Source organism: Monomorium pharaonis, chromosome 4 (genome assembly GCF_013373865.1).
Source record: "Monomorium pharaonis isolate MP-MQ-018 chromosome 4, ASM1337386v2, whole genome shotgun sequence".
NCBI classification, from domain to species: Eukaryota; Metazoa; Arthropoda; class Insecta; order Hymenoptera; family Formicidae; genus Monomorium; species Monomorium pharaonis.
Genome location: NC_050470.1, coordinates 467353 through 492586, shown reverse-complemented (window position 1 = coordinate 492586; position 25234 = coordinate 467353). Strand labels below are relative to the sequence as shown.

At 28.3% G+C, this 25234-nt stretch overlaps 1 protein-coding gene and 1 long non-coding RNA gene across 3 annotated transcripts in view; one reads left to right on the top strand and one right to left on the bottom strand.

The window, feature by feature from the left end:
* LOC105839061 (metabotropic glutamate receptor 8) overlaps positions 1–25234 on the bottom strand; it is a 112015-nt gene that overhangs the window by 23006 nt on the left and 63775 nt on the right. For both annotated transcript variants that reach the window (XM_036286392.1, XM_036286393.1), the window contains exons 5-7: positions 24345–24524; positions 19708–19877; positions 196–350 (exon numbers count right to left, since the gene is read on the bottom strand). In XM_036286392.1, coding sequence (XP_036142285.1) covers positions 196–350; positions 19708–19877; positions 24345–24524 — 505 coding nt within the window. The remainder of the gene's footprint in view (positions 1–195; positions 351–19707; positions 19878–24344; positions 24525–25234) is intronic.
* Positions 7116–9907, top strand: LOC118645418. The gene is made up of 2 exons (XR_004963108.1): positions 7116–7392; positions 7972–9907. It is a non-coding gene; the product is annotated as an uncharacterized LOC118645418 (long non-coding RNA).

Below are 25234 nucleotides of genomic sequence, written 5' to 3'. Positions count from 1 at the left end.
AAGCGCGCACACACACACGCACACACACACACGCACACACACATAGTTCTTTCAAAATTTTATTCTTTCAAAAATTATTGATTTTAATTTTTATTTTATTTCGTTAATCCTTGATTAAAGATAAACTTAGAATAAATATTCTTCCAATTAAGCTGGTTCTGATAGGATCGTAAAAATATAGCCAAAATTTTTTACCTTTGAGGGCATTCCTATAGGGCAGGATAGTGATAGCACCCTCCGCCGCGAATTCCTGATCCCGAACGGGGTGAACTTTGGCGCCCCATGAATCGCTACCTACCCACATGAAATGGCCTGTGCGATTGGCTCTTACCGTTGCCTGAAGCAGCTTTCTGTAATAAGATAAGCCGAGTGATAAGGATAGATGAATTATGAGCAACGATGAGCGCGATCATCATTAACCAACCACAAGTACAAATCCACAACAATATTATTAACAAGATATTATTCTCTCTTCCTCTTCTTATTGTTACATTTAACATAATTTAAATTTCTTGAAAATAGCAATGTTATATTTTTCTATGTTTCCTTTATTGTTCTTTTATATAGATATTCTTAGATTATCATGCATCTAAATTAAAATATAATTATTATTTCATAATTTATTAATATAATATGTGTCAAAAAGAGTATTTGAAGTATAATGTAATTGAAGTTGCATCCATATTTTTTATAGACTGTACAAATTTTTCAGTTTTTTTAAAATTAATGTACATATGTTTATAATTAATAAGTGTTTTTGATAAATTAATGATTTGTATGCTAGCATTAAAGAAAGCAAGACTCTATTATTAAATTAAAAAATTTATATTATTTAATTTATGTTGCTAGACTTATATTTACAATTAGTTAACAATTAACATATAGATAAATTTGTAGAAATTGATATATACTACATATTTAAATATACTCACTTTATTGGTCTATTCTACTAAAGATATAAAGGTCAATATTGTGACACGTAAAAGATACTGATTCATATTATTTCAAATACTGCAAGTAAAGAAAGTATTTTTTTACTGTTAGAGTTTTACAAATCAATATATTAAATAAACACTTAAATAAAATAATGAATTTTTTAATGTAACTCTATCGCTTATGTAAAATAATTAGTACACATTATTAATTTTTATCAAATATTCTTTAAAATTTTTTATGTTAATTTATTATTTGTTAGTATATTATAAATATTTCTTGGTAAGACAAAGATTAATAAAAAAGCAATCTAGCAATAATTAATGTTTTATTTTACACAAAAAAAGTAATATAGCCAATAACATATGTAGTTACGGGCTGCTAACTACATATAATACTCAATGCAATAATATTATATTTGCTGTTAATGCAAGTACAATGTTGATACGACAATAGCATATATTATTGTATTGAGTATATTTGTAGTTGGCAACTCGCAACTACATATCTTATTGAATATATTACTTTTTTTTCAGTGTTTACATATAAGTCTTTTATTTTTTTTTAAATGTAACATAATATAATTATTATTTAGAAATCTTATTCGTTGTAAACTTGTGATTTTAAGAGAAAACTTATTTTACGTATACAAAGTTATTATATTATAATTAGACATGGTGTTATTTTAATTATTCCTATGCAGACATTGGAAGAATTATTCCTGTAACAATTGTTTTGATAAGACCAACTTGGTCAGTATTTGGTCAGTAATTTGAGCAATAAGAATTCGTCGAAAGGACAAGCTCTCATATTACAACGTCAACTTGAGTTCCGTAGGGAGCCGCGGTAGGATTCAATCGCGTTAATCCGGAAAGATATCGACGGGAGAAGCGACAGTAGCGAGCCACAGATCGATATCAACTTATCGGTTCATGGAAATCGAATTGTTCCAGTAATGGCTTTTCTCCGGCATCGGGAAATCCGGTCCAGAAGTCAATTATTTGCCTCGCAAGGATCAAATCAGGGATTGTAAGCAACCGAGAGACATCGACGGAATTGCCGATGAACAAACAGCGGGAATCTGCGACCGATCGTTATCTCATAATTCCCGTGAGCTCAGTAAAATGAGTAAAACAACATCGTTTGTTCGCGTTTACGGCAACTGTGCAGCTTTTTTGTTTTTTTCAAAATGTCTTTTTCGCGGGTTGCGTTTTGTTCGCTTCACCGCGTTCATCAATGTTAACGGGAAGACTTTCAGACGCGTTAACTATTGCACAAGAGTTGTTCACTGATTGTGAGTTACTTCACATTAATTTTTTTGATACTTTTATTTTCCGTTTTCAAAAGATAATAATCAGTTTGGACTATTTCTTTTCAATTGTAAATTAATATTAACTTTTTATTGTCCCTTTCAGGTAATACATTTTTATATATGTAAAATAATATATAATATGTAAAAGAATTAGAAAAAATGTTTAGTAATAATTGTAATTCTATTAGGCATAATTTCCATGTAGAAAATATACGACATACGAAAGATGTCAGTTGAAATGTAATGAATGAAATCGCTCGCTTGTTAAATAAATAAGTAAATATATATATATATATATATATATATAGAAATTATGCCTAATAGAATTACAATTATTACTAAACATTTTTTCTAATTACTATATTATCTAATTCTATATATATATATATATACATACATATATATATATATATGTATATGTATATATATGTGTGTGTATATATATATATGTATATATGTGTATATATATATATATATATAATGTAAATTATATGTATTATTATTATATAATTATATGTATGTATATATATATATATATATATATATACATATAATGTAAAATATATAAATATAAATTATATGCAAAAATAAGTAATAAAAAATCTTTTGCTTTAAATATAGAATATATTAACATCTTAATAATATTAAAACAAATAGAGAAATGAAATAAAAATGTATATAAACTTTAAAAATATAAAAAATTGCAAAAAAATAAGAACATAAAAAACCAAAAAATAAAATTATTAGCTTGCTATGTTATAATTCTGGGTAATGCTAAAAGCAGAAATTTTTTAATTTTTTTATTTGTTCTCTTTGCAGCTTCGTACTGGGGTGTGTGAACGATTCCTAGCATGGGACGTCTGAATCAGTCGTAATGGCATCGATTAATTATATTTATTATTAAAAATTCTCTTCTTCCAATTAAAATACTCTATCCTGGTTAAAATAGACTGATTCTAAGTCATATCTCGTTTTTCATGTCACAAACGTTGCATACGAAAGAGTTATGTAGAAGTATTTAAATTCTTAATTTAGGTCGCCAGTTTTCTCTTTCCCTTTCATTTCTACTTTCTTCATCTCTATGCACTTTGTCGCGTGTAAACCTCTTTTCCGTTCGCACTCGCACCACTTTCGTTTCTACCTAAGAAGATTAGCCGTCAGAAAAAGTAACCGAAAATCCCTTAGAGTGTGATGTACTTTAGAAAATAACATTGAATGCGCAAAGACTAGAATTTAATTAAATAACTTTATTGTTTTTTAAAAAATTGAAATGTGTCCATGCGAAAACTTTTTTTTCCAACATATGATCTAATTAATGTCACAGTCAAAGTACATCCTGTTTTATATAACTGTATTTATACACAGAAAATTTGATATGTGAAAGAGCTACAATATACGTATACGTAAAATTAAAGCCATTTTGTATTCATGTAATGCAAAGGAAAGGAATGCAGTCCATTTCGGCATTGATATAGATCATTTGAATAACAGTTAATGTATTTAAGTAAATAATAGAAATAATATATCTATAAAAATGTACTTTATTATTTACATCTAAATTTAAATATAACGTGCACAAATATCCTTATAAATAAATAGACATTTTATTTTCAGAATAATCACGGCGTATCTAGCTGCTTTAATGTCGTATTTCAAACAACACTGTTCCTTTTGAAGATATTGGAGAGTATCTTATACAAGTTGGTGACATGTTGTGTATAAAGCTAAACGCAAACGTAAGAGGCCGTCCAGCGATCGATCTTACTACGATATATCGAGGTCATGGATTCCAATTGCTACCAAGAATGTAACTATCCATTTCTACTTCTGTTTCGTCTGGCAAAGAATAAAAGAAAAGAAGTAAGAAATGTACAGAGTCTGTTACCTTTGGCTGAAAGTTTGACCAGTTTCAAGGGAATTGCACAGGAAGATCCGTGCTATTGTTGTACTATGTTGATACTCGTGTGTCAGCAACAAATAAAGAATAACTTTGACGATGCCTCTTGAAACTACATCCGAAGTTTTTCGAAAAATATATCATTTATATATAACGTACAGATAAAACGTAGCATTCAGACAATTATTTTACAAGTAAGATTCCTTCGACAATAGATCACTAGATAATTTATTACCTTGCAGCCTACAATAAATTAGATATTATAAAAGAAATGTCAATAATCATTCCACAGTTTGCAGATAGGCTCTGGTCTTAAGTTCCTTAAAATCAAAATTCTTTCCATTTTGTATACTTTTGTTTTTGTTTTTGTTTTTTTTTAGTAATTGAGTAAGCTATTTTCTTATAATTTTTTAATGTTTAATATAATTTGTAAGCTTTATTTTATTCTTTATACTACTTATAAGTTTTTAATAAAGAAGAACATGATATTATAAGTCTTGTAGGTATTATGGCCACTTGTAATATCTCCATTATTAGATAAAGAATTCTTGGTATCATTTGGTCCTAGTTATGTGGCGCTAATATACGACATTTGTTATAAGGAATTTTTACTTTTAAACATTTTTTGAAATTTTTTCAAAGTATATTTTAGCGTTGAATTATACATGCTTCTTTATTTTTTTTAAACTTGGTCACACAAATATACGAGCATTATAGAGGAGAGAAGACGGTTATGGACTAGATGTGGAGTTATGGAATTCACAATATTTCGTATACTTTTGTTAAATTTTGGGGATAATTATTTAAATTACTTCTTTACATACTGTTAGACATTATAACGTGCCCACTAGTCATGAAAGTTGAGTGTGTTGCCATAAAAGTTGTATTTCAGTATTGCAGCTAAAAGTTTTATAGGTGTGTAATTTTTTATGTCATTTTGAGAAATCTGTCGAGTATTAACTTTTTAACTTTTAAGTTTAACTTATTTACCCTTTAACTTTAACTCGAAGGGCTTGAATATGGCTTTTAAATGAATATGTTTGACGTAATGTGCATATGCATTTAACGTGTAAAGTTATATTGCCTGCGTTCAGGGTTGATTAAGTTAATATTTTTTATAGTTTACTATATTTTGCTATTGCTTAAATGATACATGGACGTCTATTGAATGTCCACGGGACGTTCGAGTTCGGACATCGGGACGTCCATTGAGTAACCGTAAAAATGCCGATGGTCCAATAATCGTCTTATAAATGCTCACTTTTCATAAATTTAGGTGTCCATTGAACATTTAAAAAAACTTTAAGTACATCTAAAATGGTCTTAATACTCAGTGTCAGTTTACTGGCAAAGAGTATCAAGTAATCCCTTAGGAAAATTTACTTTAAATGAAGTTAAAGTTTTCAAAATTACCTTACAAATCTAAAAGTTTACTGAAGAAATTTTTAGGTAATTTTTAGATAATTTAAGGTATCTAAAAGGTTAATCTAAAGTAATTCAAGCCTTTTCCCAAGGGATATTTAAATCTTAAAATATATTACTAAAAAAAAATAGGGAACACTTTTCGTATACCAAAAATTTTAGACAATTTTAAATATAAAAATCGACAATATAAATATATAGCCCAAAATTGGATATTTTGTGGACGTCCAAATATTGGCCATTCGTGGATGTCTGAAATCGAACATATGACGTTTATTTCACGCCCATAGACGTGTAGACGTAAAATGAACGTCCATAGCATGTCCTGTGCTATATTGCTGTAGACACGTGATATCATCTTACAAAATCTAATATGGTCTTTTTTCGAAGTTTTTATATCGAAATATTCAATAAGTTGTGCTTTCAAGGAAAGATCGAGAGATGCCAAATTTATTAAAGAAATCTATACGTTAAAGAAACAAAGATTATTGTAGACATAGTTTATACATATAATGTGTATAATATTATTATAAAAATTTAAGATTTTTAAGTTAAATAAATATAAAGTATATAGCTAGTTTTAAGAATATTCTATTAAATTACATGTACATACAATAAAATTCCAAAATAATTCTGCTTTAAGAAATTAGATTAAAATCGCGGTTAATAAAAGATTGTCTTTTGGTTTAATCTTTTTTAACTTTGAGTTCTATGATTTTTTTTTAATAAAAGAGTTTTTATTTGTTCGAGTTAAATTACTATAATAGAATTAAAATACCATAATAGAAAATAACCTTTAAAGTAAAAGACGTTCTCTTTATTAACGTAATGGGTATGGTGGCTAAGAATAACGGTGCGCGGCAGTTATGTGTGGGGGAAATATTTCCTAGGTTAGGTTTTTCCTATATCGACGCTAACGTTTCTTCCGGGCTTTTGGCAATTTGCCAAAAATTTTATTGCTCGCGGAAACATCGTCGGCCGGTGGCGCGACTCCAAACTATATGCTAGGCTGCTAGGTGGTTGTTCGATAATGTATCGTTTCCTCTTGAATGCGCAATAAAGTCCCGCCGCTTTAAATAGACAGTCGAGCGCTTCTTTCGAGAAGGGAAAAAATTTCCGTTCGATACGTCAATCGGTTAACGGGTGAAATAAATAGATGAACAGATAAATAGGTAGGTAGATAGACGGATAGATAGATAGATAGATAGATAGATAGATAGATAGATAGATAGATAGATAGATAGATAGATAGATAGATAGATAGATAGATAGATAGATAGATAGATAGATAGATAGATAGATAGATAGATAGATAGATAGATAGATAGATAGATAGATAGATAGATAGATAAATAAATAGAGAGAGAGAGAGAGAGAGACAAACAGACAGACAGACAGACAGGCAGACAGACAGGCAGACAGACAGACAGGCAGACAGACAAACAGACAGACGGACAGACAGACAGACAGACACATAGACAGACAGACACATAGACAGACAGACACATAGACAGACAGACACATAGACAGACAGACACATAGACAGACAGACACATAGACAGACAGACACATAGACAGACAGACACATAGACAGACAGACACATAGACAGACAGACACACAGACAGAGGCGGGAAGGGAGAGAGGAAGGAAGGGAGGGGAGGAAATCTCGACACTTCATGCGTCGGTGATCCGGAAATCCCTTTCGTCCTTCAAGGAAGTGCATCCGGCGTGTGAAAGAAGTTTTGATCGATTAGGACAAATTTTCACCCGAGTAACACGATGCAGATGTGCACGCATGTCACCAAGTGAACCGTTCAGAATGCGAGTGTAAGTTGGATAAATGTCACGTGTCAGTAAACTAACTTTATATATACTCCACTTTCTTTCCGCCATGATTTTTAGTTTACATATTTTGTTTTAATTAAGCGGAATAATAATAAATAGAGTAAGAGAATCTCTTTTAAAGACGAGTAATAAAAAAGATTATGTAATAAATTACATCTTTGGTTAGTGATTTTAACAGAAAGCAATCGTAGAAAAGTTCTAATAAAACAATAAATTTAAGAAACACTGTAGACTGTATTTGTTTAAAAAATGTTTAGTATTCTTGCCAGACAAATTTATCCTTCAATTTTTTCCGTGTCATGTACATACATATACGTATAGATACGTAAGATGCAAATTATATAAAACAGACAAATGGATATATTTTTTATGTACAAGATGATAAACACAATAGTAAAGGGAATTCCTTAAGAAGTAATAAGACCAATGGAAAACTTGATATACTAAGAAATTTCTATGTGAAACTTGGAAATATCGCAGACATTAATTCTTTGCATGCCGTTTTTGCTTGATCGTCACTCGTTGGAGAAACTACTAATCATGAGTTGTCTGTGTTTGCAGTCTGAGAAGTTGATGAGCGAACAGGTCTCAACGTTTAGTGTTAATCGGAAATTTCACACAGAGCAAATCCCCGAGCACGACGTGGGACCAAAGTTGAAATATGTCATCTTTGAACTGACACGCGGAATATGTGTAAGATGCGATTATCCGTGAATTTTGTAACTAGGCAAATGGAGAGTAACTGACGAGAAAAGCCATACATCACGATTTCGACGGACTTACGTCATGCGCAGAAAAAGCACGTCGGCGAACATTTCGTGAATCGTTACTGAAGCGGTTAAGCTGATTCGAGTCGCCTGCGCTTCTTCGCGCTTCATTCACATTTACGTCACTCGCGCAGTTGCGAAAGAGAAGAGCAAGCTGAGCAATTTCGCAACATCGACATTTACGAAGAGAAAAATGAACTAAAAGAAAAGAAGCGTTTAGTATGTTACAAATGTCAAGAGGGAAAAAAAAGCAAGCGCGGCAATTTTATTAAAATATTGATATCCGAAGGAAATAGAGTAAAAACGATCGTTCTCAGCATGCGTTTAATTAATATGTCCGATCTACCAAGTCAGATAAATTATTCGCTATTGATACCTGTAAGTAAAGATATTGTTACTCCTTAAGATGGATAAAACTTCCTACAAAGTACGCCTTAAAGAAAACTATTACATTAATAATAGCTTAACAATTTTGATTTTTTTCCATAACTACTTAGTAAATATTTTACATTATTATTTTTACGTTTAATTTTTAAAATTTTTTTCCGTAGAGTGATAAGTTTTTATATATAAAATCTGTAATAAAAATGTATTATAAAAATTTTCATCTAACTTGAATCTAATTTGTTTTCCTTTCTCCCCTCTGGAAAATCACAAATACAGTATTTTATAAATATACGAGACATCAACACTTTTCATACGATTATTAAATCTGTACACTCCACTAAAGTTTCAAGTATTGCCTGTTAATATGCCGAGATGCTGCTTAAAATGCGAATATGCATCTATATATTACGTAAGTATTCATAAAGTTCCTACTTATACGCTGACTGCTAGAAAATCTAATTTTCAGTATAACATTTTCAACAGATTTAAAATTGCTGACAGTGACATTTCACATAAAATCTATTCTGTATAGATATGCATATAAATGAAATGATAAAGAAAATGTCATGAATGCAGTAACATATACAACAATGATAACGATTTTCTCTTCAAGGGAAATATTTTTTTTATTTTATCCGGATTTCTTATTTATTAAATTAAAAATGAATTCTTTCTAAATATTATATAATGAATATATAAAAGTAATATTTTTAGTATTTATTTTCTTTTTTAATCTTTTTTCTCCGTTTTATTTTTTAACAAAATGCTGAAGACAGTCTGCTTTAAACGTTAAAACAATAATTTTGCAACAAACTATCGTATTTCTTTTATAAGATTTTGTACTGAAAAAATTTTGTTTTTTATGTATTAATAAAAAAAATTTTCTTTGTTCTCACAATTAGTATAAAACCCAGTCCACAGACTAATATTAATATATATTAACTATAATTTTGGAAAAGGATTTTCAAATCTATACGAAATTTTGTTACAAAAATTAATTAAAATTATTTAATCAGTAAAATAGATTGTCTCTAGCATCCTTTTAATAAAAAGTCATTTGTTTTACTAATTTCTATGTCAACTGCAAGGGTTTGGTATGTTTTATCGTAATTGTTTCTTGCATATTGTACAAGCAGTGAGACCTCTATTACTTCCTTAGCTGTTATCGACGCGAGTGAGAAATGCATTCCTGCAACTGCCCGTTGCAGCTGCTCGACATTTAATTCGGCGCTGGTTTCTTTGTGTTCAAAGCGGACCATGGGATTATACGATGAATATCAAGCTGTTTTGCATTAATTTTCCTACGGCAGTAAAACGCACGTATTGTATCTTTTTTAAAAAAACGCGACATTGGATTTTTCTTTATTAAAATTATCAGAAAATTTTGCAAGATAATCATCGCGTAAAAAACTCAGGAAAGTCTTACAAGTTATTAATAACAAGTTATTAACAAATGTTGTGAAAGAGATAAACAAAAATGTTATAATGTCTTTAAATAAAAGTAAATAAACGTGGAAGTTGATACAGATAAAATTGATGTTATATTTTAACACAGTAACTTTCTCTTTCAAGAAAGAGAGGGAGAAAGAGAGAGAGAGAGAGAGAGAGAGAGAGAGAGAGAGAGAGAGAGAGAATTGTATCATAGACATAATATGTATAATGAAAGTTAACAAAAACATGAAGTAATGAGTAAATAATAACAATATAATAACAAAAATTAATTAAAACTAAATCAATAAAATAAATTTACAAGCTGCTAAAAATAACAGCAATAATAATAAGCAGGTATCAAAATATTTTGATACTAAAATTTAATTTATTCTTTAATTTAGATTATTTTAACTATAAAATGCTTGCAGTAAAGGTAAAATAACATTTGCATATAGATAATTTGTTTTTCAAATAATAAAATAATTAAAAATTGGATAATGGGCGTAATGAACATAATATTACCTATAATTAATTAGAAATAGAAACGGAAGAAGAATTATTTCATCAATTCGTAATCTAATTCGTCGCTAACATCTTTTTCGAATTCATTAGAGAAGAACGATGATATTACTTTCATACGCTCCAAAATTTAAAAACACAAAATAACGATGAAATTTTTATATTATATTATATACATATAATAGTACATGTATATAATAAGTAGCATTTTGTAGCTTTAACAATAAACATAATAGTTTCAGTACTTAAACAAATCAGAATTATTCAAATATAATATTTCGAAATCTTCAAGATTGATATATTTACTATGCAATATATTTATATTATATTACATGTTTAATAATAATTATAATATTATATTATTTATAAAATATTAAATATTATTATATTGTATTAACATAAATGCTCTTGCAATTAAATTCAAAAAATTACAATTCCATAAATAAGAAAATCTCTAAATCTCTTAATATCAATAATTCAAGGTCTTTTAATACTTTATTAAAAACATTAACTTAAGTTTATTAAATAAAACGATTATCATAACTTATCTTTATGAACGCGAGGAATAAAATTATATTGAGCAATAAAAAGTTACAAGTCACTGAAAAATTTTCAGGTTTTGTTCTAGTTGTACATATACTATTTAAAATATGCAACAAAAAATTTTATGCTTGCGTTACGTGTTTGTATTATGCATTGCATGGAAAGGTCCAAGATGATAATATAGCATCAAAAAATGTGCATTTCTGGAAGATTGTTTCAATAATTCACATATATTAATTTGTTTTATCATTTATTTCAAATTAACATAGAGTGTGGAGTATCATGTATCTTTATTTAGAACAAGTTTTACAAACAGTTTCAATATTTTAAAGAGTTATAAGAATTTTATATGTTTTTGTTTTGCATTATGGAAATGTAACACAAATGTAACTTTGATTTTAACTATCTAAATTAATTACTACGAAATATTCCGCACAAAGCTGATTGTTTTATGTATGTGCCTATGTAAGAAAACACAGTATTTTTATTTACAATTAAAGCATCAATATTTAATTCAATAATTCTATAGTAAAATATGTAATTTGTTATATTTATTAAGTAAATGCGAAACTCAATTTAACAATGCTTTAGTTTACAAAGTAAAATTTTTCTTAGCTGGTATAATAATTATGATAGCAATAATAAAGGTTTTTGATGCGTAGTATAATGTTGACTGTGTAATTTTTCTCTCTACATTTCCTCTCTTTAGTCATCTATTGTTAAAGCAACTGAATGGAGCAGTTTACTTGTTCTAGCGGAAATACGCGACTCAAAAAGGTCCGATCACAGTCGTACACATAGGGTGAACCATTATATTTAGTTTTCGACTCTTCGGCACGGTTTCTCTCGCGTTTTGCTTGCTTTCCAATATTTGCTCGACATCGCAAGCTATTCAGTATCGTCGAGAACTTGGTCACCTTCGACAAGCACTTTCAACACTTTAAGAAACTTTCGGATAACATTCTATGTTAGAATACATCTTACGATCAAATAAATAGATCTTGTAGAAGAGAACCAAGAATTTTCCGAGAAAAAATTGAACGTAAAATACATTCTAAAACATAACACCGCTAAATTTTCTTTAAATAAAACTAGAAGCACATAGGAAATAATAAATAGGATATATCCCGAGCAAAAATGAAAGAGATGTTATTGTATATGCGTAATTTAATACTTACTCTATATTGCTATTTTTGGCACCTTAGACCATACATGTAAGTCAATTATGTCTAACGCGTTTATTAATTAGCAAGAATGTATAAAAAAATTAAAAAAATTTATATACTTTCTTTGAACGTTCTAAATAAAAACTAGAATAAAACATTTGTTTGAATTTATTGTTATTATAAATAATTTACTTAAATATATATTGTCATTATAAATATATGAAGTAGAAAATCGATACTCTTAGAAATTGTACAAACAAAAATGGCCTATCAATACAGAATAAGTGTTAAATTAAATCTATTTCTATCTAATTGTATCTCATGAGATCTGTTCTTTATATCTCATTAGATCTAGCATTTGTTTTGAATAATCAAAGTTATAGCCACTAAAATCTAATTAGATGAGCTAATTGAATGTTAAATCGAGTGAGAAGAAATTCAATTTTAGATCTGTAAAGCTATAATTATATCAATGTATGTTTACTTTAATAAATTAAAATTTAAATATATTTAATATTAAGTATATCTACAGAGATATAGTAACAATATTAAAGTAGATTTATATATGCATATATATTTTTAGATATATAAAATAAAATTTCTATTATAAATCATTCAAGAAAAAGTGATTAAAATTATTGCGCGATGTTAGTAATTTTACAATTACATCAAGAGGCACGGTAGTGCCTCGCGCCAAGTGTACGTGCGCGAGGCACTACCGTGCCTCTATTTACGCGAGACGCCGTTTGCGAGATTCCGTAGATTATCGGATCTCAATAATGGCTGAATCGATTGATTTTTAAATAAGCTTAATGGATAGCTTGCATCCGATTTATATAACAAAAGTATTTTTATTTATCCGCTACGTGACTGACGAGCAAAGATATCGCGATTTAAAGTTTTGCATTAAGAGTAAAATTTTTAAGAAACGTCGTCGTCATTATTATTGTCGTCGCCCGTGACAGATGGTGGGGATTTGTATTTTTGCTTTTCGCGCGGTAGATGGTTACGAAAGTGACAGGGGCACGCATTATCAATAACTGTAAAAAAACAATAAATATAATTATAAATGTACAATTACGATTTAACTATAAAAAAAAATTTGTATGTAATTATTGTAAATGTATATATGAAGAGAATTGTATCATATATTGTTTTGGGAACAACAAATTATTTAAATACTTACTTTTTAGTTTTTCGATTTGATTAAGAGCTGTATTGGTAAATTTATGTGCCTTAACCGTATATCCGGCTTGCATAGAACGCATGTTACAAATACATAGAAAAATTCTACAGCCAAAAAAAGTAATTACTTATTTTACTTTATTTTGTTTAAATAATAGTTTTCTTCAATCAAAAATATTTTCTTAATATTAATTTTCAGGTATGCTTTGTCACAAGTATTAGAAAATTTCAGCACTTTTTACTTAAAATAAGAATTTATTCTTGTTTCAAGAATATTATAAAACTTGATTGAAGAAGAATTACGTAGGACTCTGGATAGTAATATTTGTTTGAAGTGAATATTCTTATTTGAAGTATTACACTTACTAAAATTTAGAATATGTTTTGAGTAAATGTGATACTTGTAACAAGTTAACCAAAGATTTGCAGATGTAAAAAGAAACCAATTTTTTTAAGTCACCTTTCTTACTTTTTCCTCTTATTATTTTTTAACTACTTCTAATTTTCTCTCTCTCTCTCTCTCTCTCTCTCTCTCTCTCTTTCTCTTTCCTTACTTATTCATTTATTCTTCTTTTTCTACTCTTCTACTTTAGGTTCAAATAAAGTGTTTTTTTTCTGTTTCTTTTAATATGATAACTAAAAATAAACCATAACACAAAGTATTATATTAACTTATCTTAGAATACTTATTTCCATAAAAAAATGAAAATGTTGTGTAATATACTGATTGTAAAACTCATAGTGTTATACTAATCTTCAAATTAGCTACAGCTGTATTTTCCTTCACATGTAATCCACGATGTAATAAGCATATTTTGAAAACGAATTAAAATATAATCAGAAAAGAAAACAAAACCAATATAACTTTGTTTTGTCATTTTAATTCAATCTCAGTCTCGATCTTTAATTTGATATAATATGAATTTCAAAATTGTCTTAAGAATCTTTATATGTATATATTATAAAAAGAAATTAATGAGATACCTGTCACTACAAAATGAGTGAAATCACAACAAAATTATCTTTTAAAAAAAGGTATAAAAAATCGCAAAGTATACACACGCAAGAAACGCCCGCAAAAACTTATTCTTGTACAAAATAATTTTAATTTGGCACTACAAATGTATAAAATTTTAATAAAATTATTTTTTCCTCCAAAAGAACATAAAAATATATTTTCTCTACAAAAGTAATAATATAAAGAAAATGCGCCAACTATAAAAATGGATGTTCATACGAACTAAAACATCTACTATTACAAATACTTATTTGTACAAATATTACAAATAAATATTTTGTTGTGAGTGTGATGCACTCACACAAGAAATGTATAATGTTATACGTATATAACGCTATTACTATATCGATTGCAAAAAATTGTAATTTTAAATCATTATTATTTCAGTCTATAAGTTAAATTGTAAAAAAGCGATTATTTATTAAAGTAAATTATTCGGTTTAGCGGCGCCAGATTTTTGTAGTAAAATATTTATTTGTATTAAAATATTTATTTGTAATATTTGTACAAATAAGTATTTGTAAAAGTAGATGTTCTAGTTCATATATATGAACATCCATTTTTATAGTTGGCACATTTTTTTCATATCATTACTTTTGTAGAGAAAATATATTTTTTTGTTTTTTTGGGGGAAAAATATATTTATTAATTTACATATACACGGAAATGTTACATATTTATAAAATATTTCAGTGTAATTTAAATTATTAAATTGCACATATGTAAATTAATAAAGTTATTTTTTATTAAAAAATTATTTGAAGTAATTTATGATTAAAATAGATATACATAGACATATTATGATATATATATTATATAGTATTATGTATGTATATGTATATGTATATATATTTAAATTATAATTTTAAATTAATCAAAATTAATAATAAAATATAATTATATATATATTTATATTGTATGATGTATGTTGTATATTGTGTGTGTGTGGTGGTGTGTGTGTCGTGTGTGTGTGCTGGGGTGTTGGGTGTGTTGGGTGTGCTGTGTGTGTGGGTGTTCTACAAAATCAATTGTTTGGAACGTATTCTTATTACTATATTAAAGTAAATCTTTTATTAACATTCATTTTGCGATTTTTTTTTCACAATTTCTTGGTATAATAGTAATTACCAAAGTAAAATAAAATAAATCAAGTGTAAAATTAATCATCGAACACGAGATTAATAAAAAATTACATTATTAATCATTTATACACTGATAGCGTGTGTTTGGTATTCGCGTACATGCGTGTGCATTGCATTTCAGTCGAAATCCCTTATGAGCTATCATTCAAATCCCAACGGAAAATTATTTGTTATGGAGACAATTATGGACTAAACCAACGCTTAATTGCATATTTTGATTATAATTATATCAGCGTTGCGGCGTAATGCCTAACAGACGGAAATCTATTTTAATCAATTATTAACCGACAATGGCAAACTCAATTATTACGATTCATGATGTTACGTATAGAAATTTTATTAAGAACTATCATAGCATTCTTACATACTTCTGTTACAATACTTTAAATGGAAAAGCGTTATATATATGTATATATATACACACTTATGTATATTTTCATTTACACACACACACACACACACACACACACACACACACACACACACACACACACACACACACACACACACACACACAACAAAGTCTAATTATAAATTAAAATATTAATAAATAACGATCATATTTTTATTGTCAATATTAAATACAAAAAATTTTTTATGATAATTTGTTATCAAATAATATTTCATTTGCAACCTCTCTCTCTCTTTCTCTCTTTCTCTTTCTCCCTCTCTCTCTCTCTCTCCCTCCTTCTCTTATTAGGAAAAATATTTGAAAACTAATAATGGATAATTCCTATTATTTCACTATATCACCTAATTGAATTTAATGCTAATTTTAAAGCTTTATCTTTAATAAATAATTTAACTAAGTTGTCGTATGTTTCTGTTTTCAAACAAATTGTATAACCAGAATTTCGAATTATCAACGCGAACGAGTCAGTCGTAGCTTGCCTTCATTTATCCTTTGCCTTTAAAAGCCGGCAAGTATCGACTTTATAGAATGCGAAATTAATCGCCACCCTGTTATCTCATCCGCTCGGTTACGCCCTGATCTGCTTTTAACGCATTGTTAAAATGCATGTCGTTTTCAAAAATCCAACGCTTTATTTTCTAAACACATACACTCGAGTATTATATTTTATCCAATTTTGACAATCTTATTTAAAAAATCTTTTGGCAATTTTATTAAAAAAAATATTATTCGGATAAAGAAAGAAATCTGTTTAATTTGATAATGGTTATACGCAGAAAAAAACAATTGCTCTGATGGTGTGGGGTTTCTTTTTTCTCAACTACTAGAACAACACAGGCGCGCGCTACGCGCGCGCTATTTAGTTTTTTACTTTTTAAAAATAACAATTGCAATAATAATTATATAAATAAATAATTTTATACAAAAAGAAAGGAAAAAGAAAGAGAGAGAGAGAGAGAGAGAGAGAGAGAGAGAGAGAGAGAGAGAGAGAGAAAGCATACTTACATACACTAATTTATTATCTAATTTTCTTTTTTCTTTAAAAATATTATACACATAAAAAAAGGAAAACAAAATACAATATACACAACATACATAAATCTTCTTTAAAGTAATATGATATTGACACTGAAATGTAACGAAATGTTGTCAGCTCTTTTTCTTCTTCTTGTTTTTTTTTCTTTAATTAGTATTAGAGATTGACGATATAGTTTGAAAAACAAAATTACAATTGTTAATAAATTATTAAATACTTTGACATTATATGTGTACCTTTCCATATAAAATGAGATCAACATCTTTTGCAAAAATCAATACAGAAAACTAACTTTCGAAAATCTTTTGTATGAGTAAAATACTTCACAGTGTACACACGCACGGATGCACGCACTTCTCTCCCCCCCCTCTCTTTCACTCTCTCTCCGTCTCTCCCGGTCTCTCCCGGTCTCTCCCCGTCTCTCCCCGTCTCTCTCCGTCTCTCCCCGTCTCTCCCCGTCTCTCCCGGTCCCTCCCCGTCACTCCCGGTCTCATCCGGTCTCTCCCCGTCTCTCCCCGTCTCTCCCGGTCTTTCCCCGTCTCTCCCCGTTTCTCCCGGTCTCTCCCCGTCTCTCCCCGTCTCTTCCCGTCTCAACCAGTTTCTCCCGGTCTCTCCCCGTCTCTCCCGGTCTCTCCCCGTTTCTTCCGGTCTCTTCTCGTCTCTCCCGGTCTCTCCCCGTCTCTCCCGGGCTAGACGTGAGATGCTGGTCAAATATCGATAGTTCTATTTATTTTAACGCAGTTCTCATATAGTTCCGGACGCGTACAATAATTTTCTACAAAGTTCCGGTGATATAATTAATTAAAACATTTTTTAAACAATTATTTTGCCCGGAAAACTTGAATTTTGAGGGCTAGACGTGAAATGCTAATCGAATATCGACAGTTCTATTTATTTTAACCCAGTTCTCATATAGTTCCCGACGCGTATAATAATTTTCTAAAAAGTTCCGGTAATATAATTAATTAAAACATTTTTTAAACAATTATTTTGTCTAGAAAACTTGAATTTTGAGGGCTAGACGTGAGATGCTGGTCGAATATCGACAGTTCTATTTATTTTAACGCAGTTCCCATATAGATACGGACGCGTACAATAATTTTCTAAAAAGTTCCGGTGATATAATTAATTAAAACATTTTTTAAACATATTGTGGTCGTATATTCGAAATACAGTGAGATGCTATTATGTGATTTTGGAAGTTAGCATCTCATTTATAAAAATTTATTTAAAATACGTAATTTCACGGAACTATTGTTGAAACTTATCAAGAACTGTAGAACTATGCTGGATGCAAGTAATTCTGCAGTATTTTTATGAGATGCTAAACTTTGAGATGCTAACTTCACACACGTTCAATCGGCATTGCGGAAAAGCGACAACAATACTTCGAGAGATGCGAGTATCAATGTCATGTTTTTTTTTAGAAAGGATAAAATTTTTTCCATTAATTTAGAATCTTAGCATGAGTGTAGACTTCAGCATGAGTGTAGACTGTAGACAATGGATGTACGAAACGAAGGCGAAGAAAAGACATACTGGAAAGTTTTTCGCCACAATTTATATCATCTATTAGAAGACAAAAATTGTATAATAATGTTAAAGTGAAATCGACGACTGTACGCGCGAAAAGTGACACGAAAAAAATCACTTTCGACACGCACATGTAAGGAAAAATCCTTTTTCTCTTTTGATATCTATTTATTCGCACAATTGTTTTCCTACATTTAATATGTAAAAAATAAATAAGATTTAATGCTGGATGTTTTGTCATTATAATGATATTTAATAATTGTAATTAATTTAGAATACACAGAAACACAATGAAGGTATGTATGTTTAAGGCCATTCTTAATTGCGGCCATTGATTTTGTATAATTATTTATATTTAATTCAATATTAATTGTTTCTGTTAACATTATGTTAAATTTTAGGATAATCGAAAATTATGCATTTTATATTATCTACCGATATCATTTTATTATATCAAATTTTAAGATTTTAAAATAAAATTTTGAAATAAATTTCATCGCATTGTAACATTTTTAACAAATTATCAATATCAAGTTGTTTATATAACACGTTAATTGTTTTAAAAAATATTTTTAATTAATATTTTTTAATTCGACATTTCCACAATTTCTTTGCTTATGCTTTTGAAGTTATTATTATTATTTATAAATTTTATAATAAATTCAATTTTCATAAAAAAGTTCTTTATTAACCAAAAAAAAGAAAATTTAAAAGAAATTTTTTAAATTTAAATATACATAGATTTTTTATATTAAAATTTATATATTTCAATATTGTATTGTATATTCAATTTTTACGTTAAATATATGATGCTTTTTTGGTTCGATTATTATTACAAGAACATTGTTTAATAAAAATTAATAACAAAAAAACTATAATTTGTTCCCGTGTTTGAAAACGTTTCACCCAATATAGAATGCAAAAGCACGGTAAAAAGAATAAAAAAATATTTCTCTCGAGACTAGTAATTTCATTTTTCTGTTCTGTGTGAATGCGTGTGTGCGCGCGCGTGCGCAGAAAAAATAAATAAAACGAGCACACCACATTTTTCATGCAAAACAGATTTCAACAATCGTACTTTTTGCAACGCCTCTTCGTATTTTATGTAGTGACAACCTTATTTAAATGCAACGAAGGCATATTCGAGATTAATCCTACCTTATGTTATCCTCGTCGACGAATATTATGACTCCTCTGGCGTTGTGCTTCGAGCTCAGTCGTTCGATTATTCTATCGAAATCCTCGGTCTTAGCGTTTCTCAGGATCTTCTCGCTTACTGCGACACAGATGTTATACTCCGACGAGAGGGCGATGAAACTGGCAATGCCCTGAAAATAGAGTTTCAGCCGCAAATAAATTGTCCGTCCGTACGAGAAATCGAATTTTGCCGACAGCACGTAAGTCTATTTTCTCTGTAAACAATTGGAATATGGTGAAAATTTGAAAAATACTATGTTTTAGATGTATTCACATTTAACGATGCATATTTACATACTCATTCATCAATAAGAAATCGTAATCCTTAAAATTTGTATGAAATTGCGGATATTAAGTGTTAGGTTGTTCGTGGCACAAAAAAATGTAAGGCAATAATATAAGTTTCTATTTCCTATTACTTTTTCACATTTTTACAAAAATAGTTTATTTTGTAATGTATTAAAATTTTTTCGTATTTTTTTATTAAATATGTGTATATATATATTTATGTTATAAGATTTTATTTAAAATTTATGTCTGAAAAAAATTGATATCTACAATATTCAATTTCAATTTTTTCAGACATAATTCTTAAATAAAATCTGCTTTAATTTAAATTAAAGAAAAATAAAGTTTAAGCATTATTTTGTAAAATTTAAAATAATTTAATTTTAAATTATAAATAGTCTTAAATTAGAGAGAGAAAGAGAGAGAGAGAGAGAGAGAGAGAGAGAGAGAGAGAGAGAGAGAGATTTAGAACAAATTAAATTAAATTTTTTATTTGGTATACCAAATTGAAAGATTTAATGTTTTAATCAGATGTAATATACTTTTAATATAATAAAGTTTTTCTATCGATACATTGTATTTTTAAACAGTTGTCATTCAAAACAATTTGAAACGAAATGTGACATGACGATCACCAAAATGAACTGTCTCTCACTTTTCTCAACTAGTATATACATACGTCAATAAATACAGCGACGCAATTTGCCTGCTTCGTGATAACGCTTATGTTTGGTGATGTATTTCTACTATGTATATGTAGATATATGTGGGTGGAAAAAAAATGGTCGAAGAAAGATACGAGATGCACCAAGCTGCAACCACGCAGATATTATTGGTGTTTTGTAATAAGAGTCGATACAATTCATTATTCCACTATTCACTTATTTCACGAGAAATAATTAGCATATTTTTTATTTAAATTTTTTAAAAATATGTAATACTCTAAATTTAAATATTTTAAATTTAAATTTAAAGTATTAAATTAAAACTAAATTAATCTTTCATTAATTTAATTTAAAAAATGGAACTTTACAATACGTCAATGTATTGCGCGATAAGATAAAATTACGTAATTGCATTTAATTGCAAAAGTAATCAAAAGTATCCAATTAACTTTTTTAAAAAAGAGAAAGAAATTAATCTTGAGGCCACAAAAATTATATTCCTATTCCATATTGGAAATTTTTATTCCTCTTAGTCTGAATATTATCGAGAATGTAAATACAGAAAAGAACAAAAAATTAAGAAAAATAGTTATAATTGTGCATAAGGAAAGAAGTTAAACAAAAGAGTCGTAATAAAAAATCAAAATATTAATATAAAAATGCAATTTAATGTATTTCAATGTTTATCTAGAAATATTATAAAGATATAGATATTAAGAAAAAAAGAGAAACAGATAAATTATGTAATTTTCCGGAAAATAATGAGAATTGCTACAACAAGATATTGTCTTATCGTCTAATTTTCTTAACTAAGCTCACTTTCTTCAACAATTGGTCGCGCTTTATTCCATTTCTTTTCATTTCTACGTGATTTATATCTATTTTTAGACATCTCTTATCTATTATGAGCATCATTGTATGTATTTGCGCTTGGGGACAATTTTGTATCTTTAATGGTTTAAGATTATAAGCAGTTTTACTTCTGAATATTTGTTTAATAAATAAAAAATTCTGAATAGTTGTTTAATAAAATTCAATAATTATTTTTTTAAGTATAATGTACAATTATAACATTAGTAATAATGGTAGTAATTAATCAATTGCAGAGCAAATTTCTAAATTATACATAGAAATAGAAACCAAAATAGAACACTCCATTGTTGCAAATAATTTTCTTCTAAATTTCGATCTTTTGTGGTCTTAATTTGTACGATGACAAGCTTGACGTTTTTTAATTTGTGACAAATCGTCTTATGCATTTTATACCCCGTTTCATTATAAGGACATTAACGAAGCTATATTCGTATAATCGTTTTACGCGAGCTTATACTCGTTGAAATATGCACCGCACTTGCAACAGCCGCAACTGTACTATGCACCCAACATTTAGCGAAAGAAACTGCTTATAAATTTCGTTAAAAGCCAAAAGAAAATGTAGGCATCTCATTATCTCTTTGATCATTCTTAGTAAAGCATTCCTTTTATGTCTTTTAGCTGTTTTATATTGTATTTTTCGAATTTATATTCAAAGAGATACATTTTTTTGTTATACACACATATTTTTGATTAATATTTATTTTTAATAACTATTTATTATTTATTTCATTTTGTTATAAATTTTTTAATTTTCTCTGCGCTTATATACCTAATACATAATTACGGATTTTAAAACAAAATTTTTATTATAATTATTTTAATTACCGATACAATATATTATTGTTTAAGACATGAAAATATATCCTTTTAGATAAAACAGTCTATTGCATGTGATTGTATAATTTACTTGACATTTATAGATCGAAAATTATGCGACTTTGATATTTCGAAATAAGATAGACAGCAAACTAATTCGCGTCAAATAATTGTCAAGCAATTATTATGATACCTGATAATAATGAATTAGACTGATCACTGATCACTGGCACTGGTTTAATTGCTTGTAATGTGATTACTACTATACCATCTAGAATCCTTTGGAGAAGTATTAGGTATGTACAACTCATAAACTCATGACATCGCCAGTATATTCCAAAATGCAGAATGCGTCATTATCATCAATATAATCACCAGAAAGTAGTCATTTGGTTAGCATAATTAAACCATAAAATCATATCTTGCTCAATATTTGTGGCAAATATGAAAAATTCCTGCGTGACGTTCCTCAATGTAAGAAAAATTATAGGTATAGGTTTGAATTATCGTTCCTGTTAATTAAATTAATATATCTACATATGTTCATTTGTTACGTGATAATAATACAGAACAACATTGGAATTTTAATGCTGAGAGAAATATGCCTATTTAAACTTATAATAAAATAAATCACTGACAAAATTTTGTAATTAATTAATAAAAAAAATTAAAGATTATTAGTTAAAATTAATACTTATTTTTCTGTTTTTAAACGTGTTAAATTTGTGTTAATAAATCTATTTATTTTCTATGTCTTTTGTAAGTATCTCTAAACATTAATTTATCTTGTCTTGTATTTTGATTAATAAATTATTTTTCCTAACTTCTCAGATCTTATCAATCTTTGGTCATTAATTTCTACTTCAAAGTTTGCCATTAGGATGTGAAAAATTCAAGAATCACAAATGCTGAATAAAAAGTTTTCTTTGCTGCTCGGAATTCTCTCCGCATACAAATCTGCTAATTTAAACAGCGGATGACGCTTCAACATCAAGTTTTCTTAGTTGATTGCGCAATTAATTTCATCTTTGCTCATTAACGTGGTCGCACATAACGATCTCATATCATAATTACCATTGTTATAACTATTATTTAACGCAGCGTTAACACTATTGTATGATACAATCTCACAAAGAAGTACAATTAAGTCTTACATCATGTTATATATTTACGTAAATATCTCATTCTTATCAATTTTTAGTATAATCGCGGATTTTAAACAATACTTGGTGATAGTTTAACCTTAATCTTACACTGTGGGATAGAATAAACCCCACTGATTTTTGGTTTTGGTTTCAAACTTTGTTTTTTGCTTAGATTTATAAATTTTTTCACTGTTTTAAAATTTTAATTTCTCCAAAATAACTTTTGGACATTATTTTTAGAAGTTTGAAGGATGTTAAAAAATTTTTTTGAGCCAAAATGTTTAATATATGCAAGTATTAACCACTTAAAAAGGCTGGATTGTATTACATCCCTTGTATAAAATATCAAATTATTTGATAATGTGTAGGATTAGGATTAATAAAACTATATTTTATGATTGAATAATATCCTCGCAATAACTGAAAATTGAATTTAATCAAAACTTGAAATATATAATATCTAACAAATTTACTGGTTATTGTAGTATTTAATTATAAATCCATAAGGAAAATATACATATAATATATACGTCACATTCACACACATACGTGTAAAAATTTGCTGTTACTGTTTAAGTTACTTTCATATGTATAATTAAAACATACTCTTTTATTGTCAAATATTTTGCGAAATACAATAATGGTGAAAAATGGTATGACATTAAATAAAGTACCATTCTGCTGTTTTATTATAAGAAAGATTTCAGCGGTAAACAATGGGGACGAGCGTATAATTACCAATGCGATAAGTAAACACCTTTCTGTCTTTCACATATAATGTATCGACTCCCTCAAATTTAGCACTCACCTTTTCACCATACTCGCCTTCCACAGCGACTGTGGAAACATATTTCCATCCGAGCAGATGGATTACTTCGACGATCGCTTGCGCCTGAAAGTTATCCGGCGGCACTACCCTGCTGAAATACTCGAACCGGCTTTTATCCGAGAGTTCTGTACTGGTAGAGGCGTAACTTATTTGTGGTATCTGCAATCACGTTATCATACAATTTAAAAAATGGAAAATGTACATATGTATAATACTTCTGTTTTTACACATCTGAAAAAACAAATAACTGTCAATTCTTTATATGTCTATATCGTAGCAGTGATAAAGAAAAGAGGAGAGCATAATATTGAGATTTTTCTTAAAAATTATGATTACCATTAATATCCACGGTGACGTCACTGAAAATTTTGGGCTTTGCATTATATCATTTATTGAAAGAGCTTGTACATACAGCTGTATCTATTTTTTTATGTATAGTCGTTCTAAATTTATATTGTATATTAAAAATTAAAAAATGCTTTTAATGCTAATAATTATCAATAAAATTTTTTGAAAGGCTACCAAAATTTTCAATAGGACTGTCGGTTACCGAGAAATATTTCCATTTTGACGGGGCTTAGAAAATTTTCGAATTTGTATCTTTAACTAAAGAAATATTTTATTCCGCAGCTTACAGCTTTGAGAGCTAATAATCATCGATAGAATTCTTCAGGCGGCTACCAGAACTGCTGATTACCGAAAAAAATTTTACCGCTATAGGTCTTACAAAGATTTGTCTATCAGACAAAGTAAAAAAAAATTTAATGGTAATTAAATTTATTTATTATAAAACGATAAAACATTATAACAAGAAGAATTCTATCGAAAAAGAATTCTATTGATAAATATTAGCACTCAAAGCTGTAAGC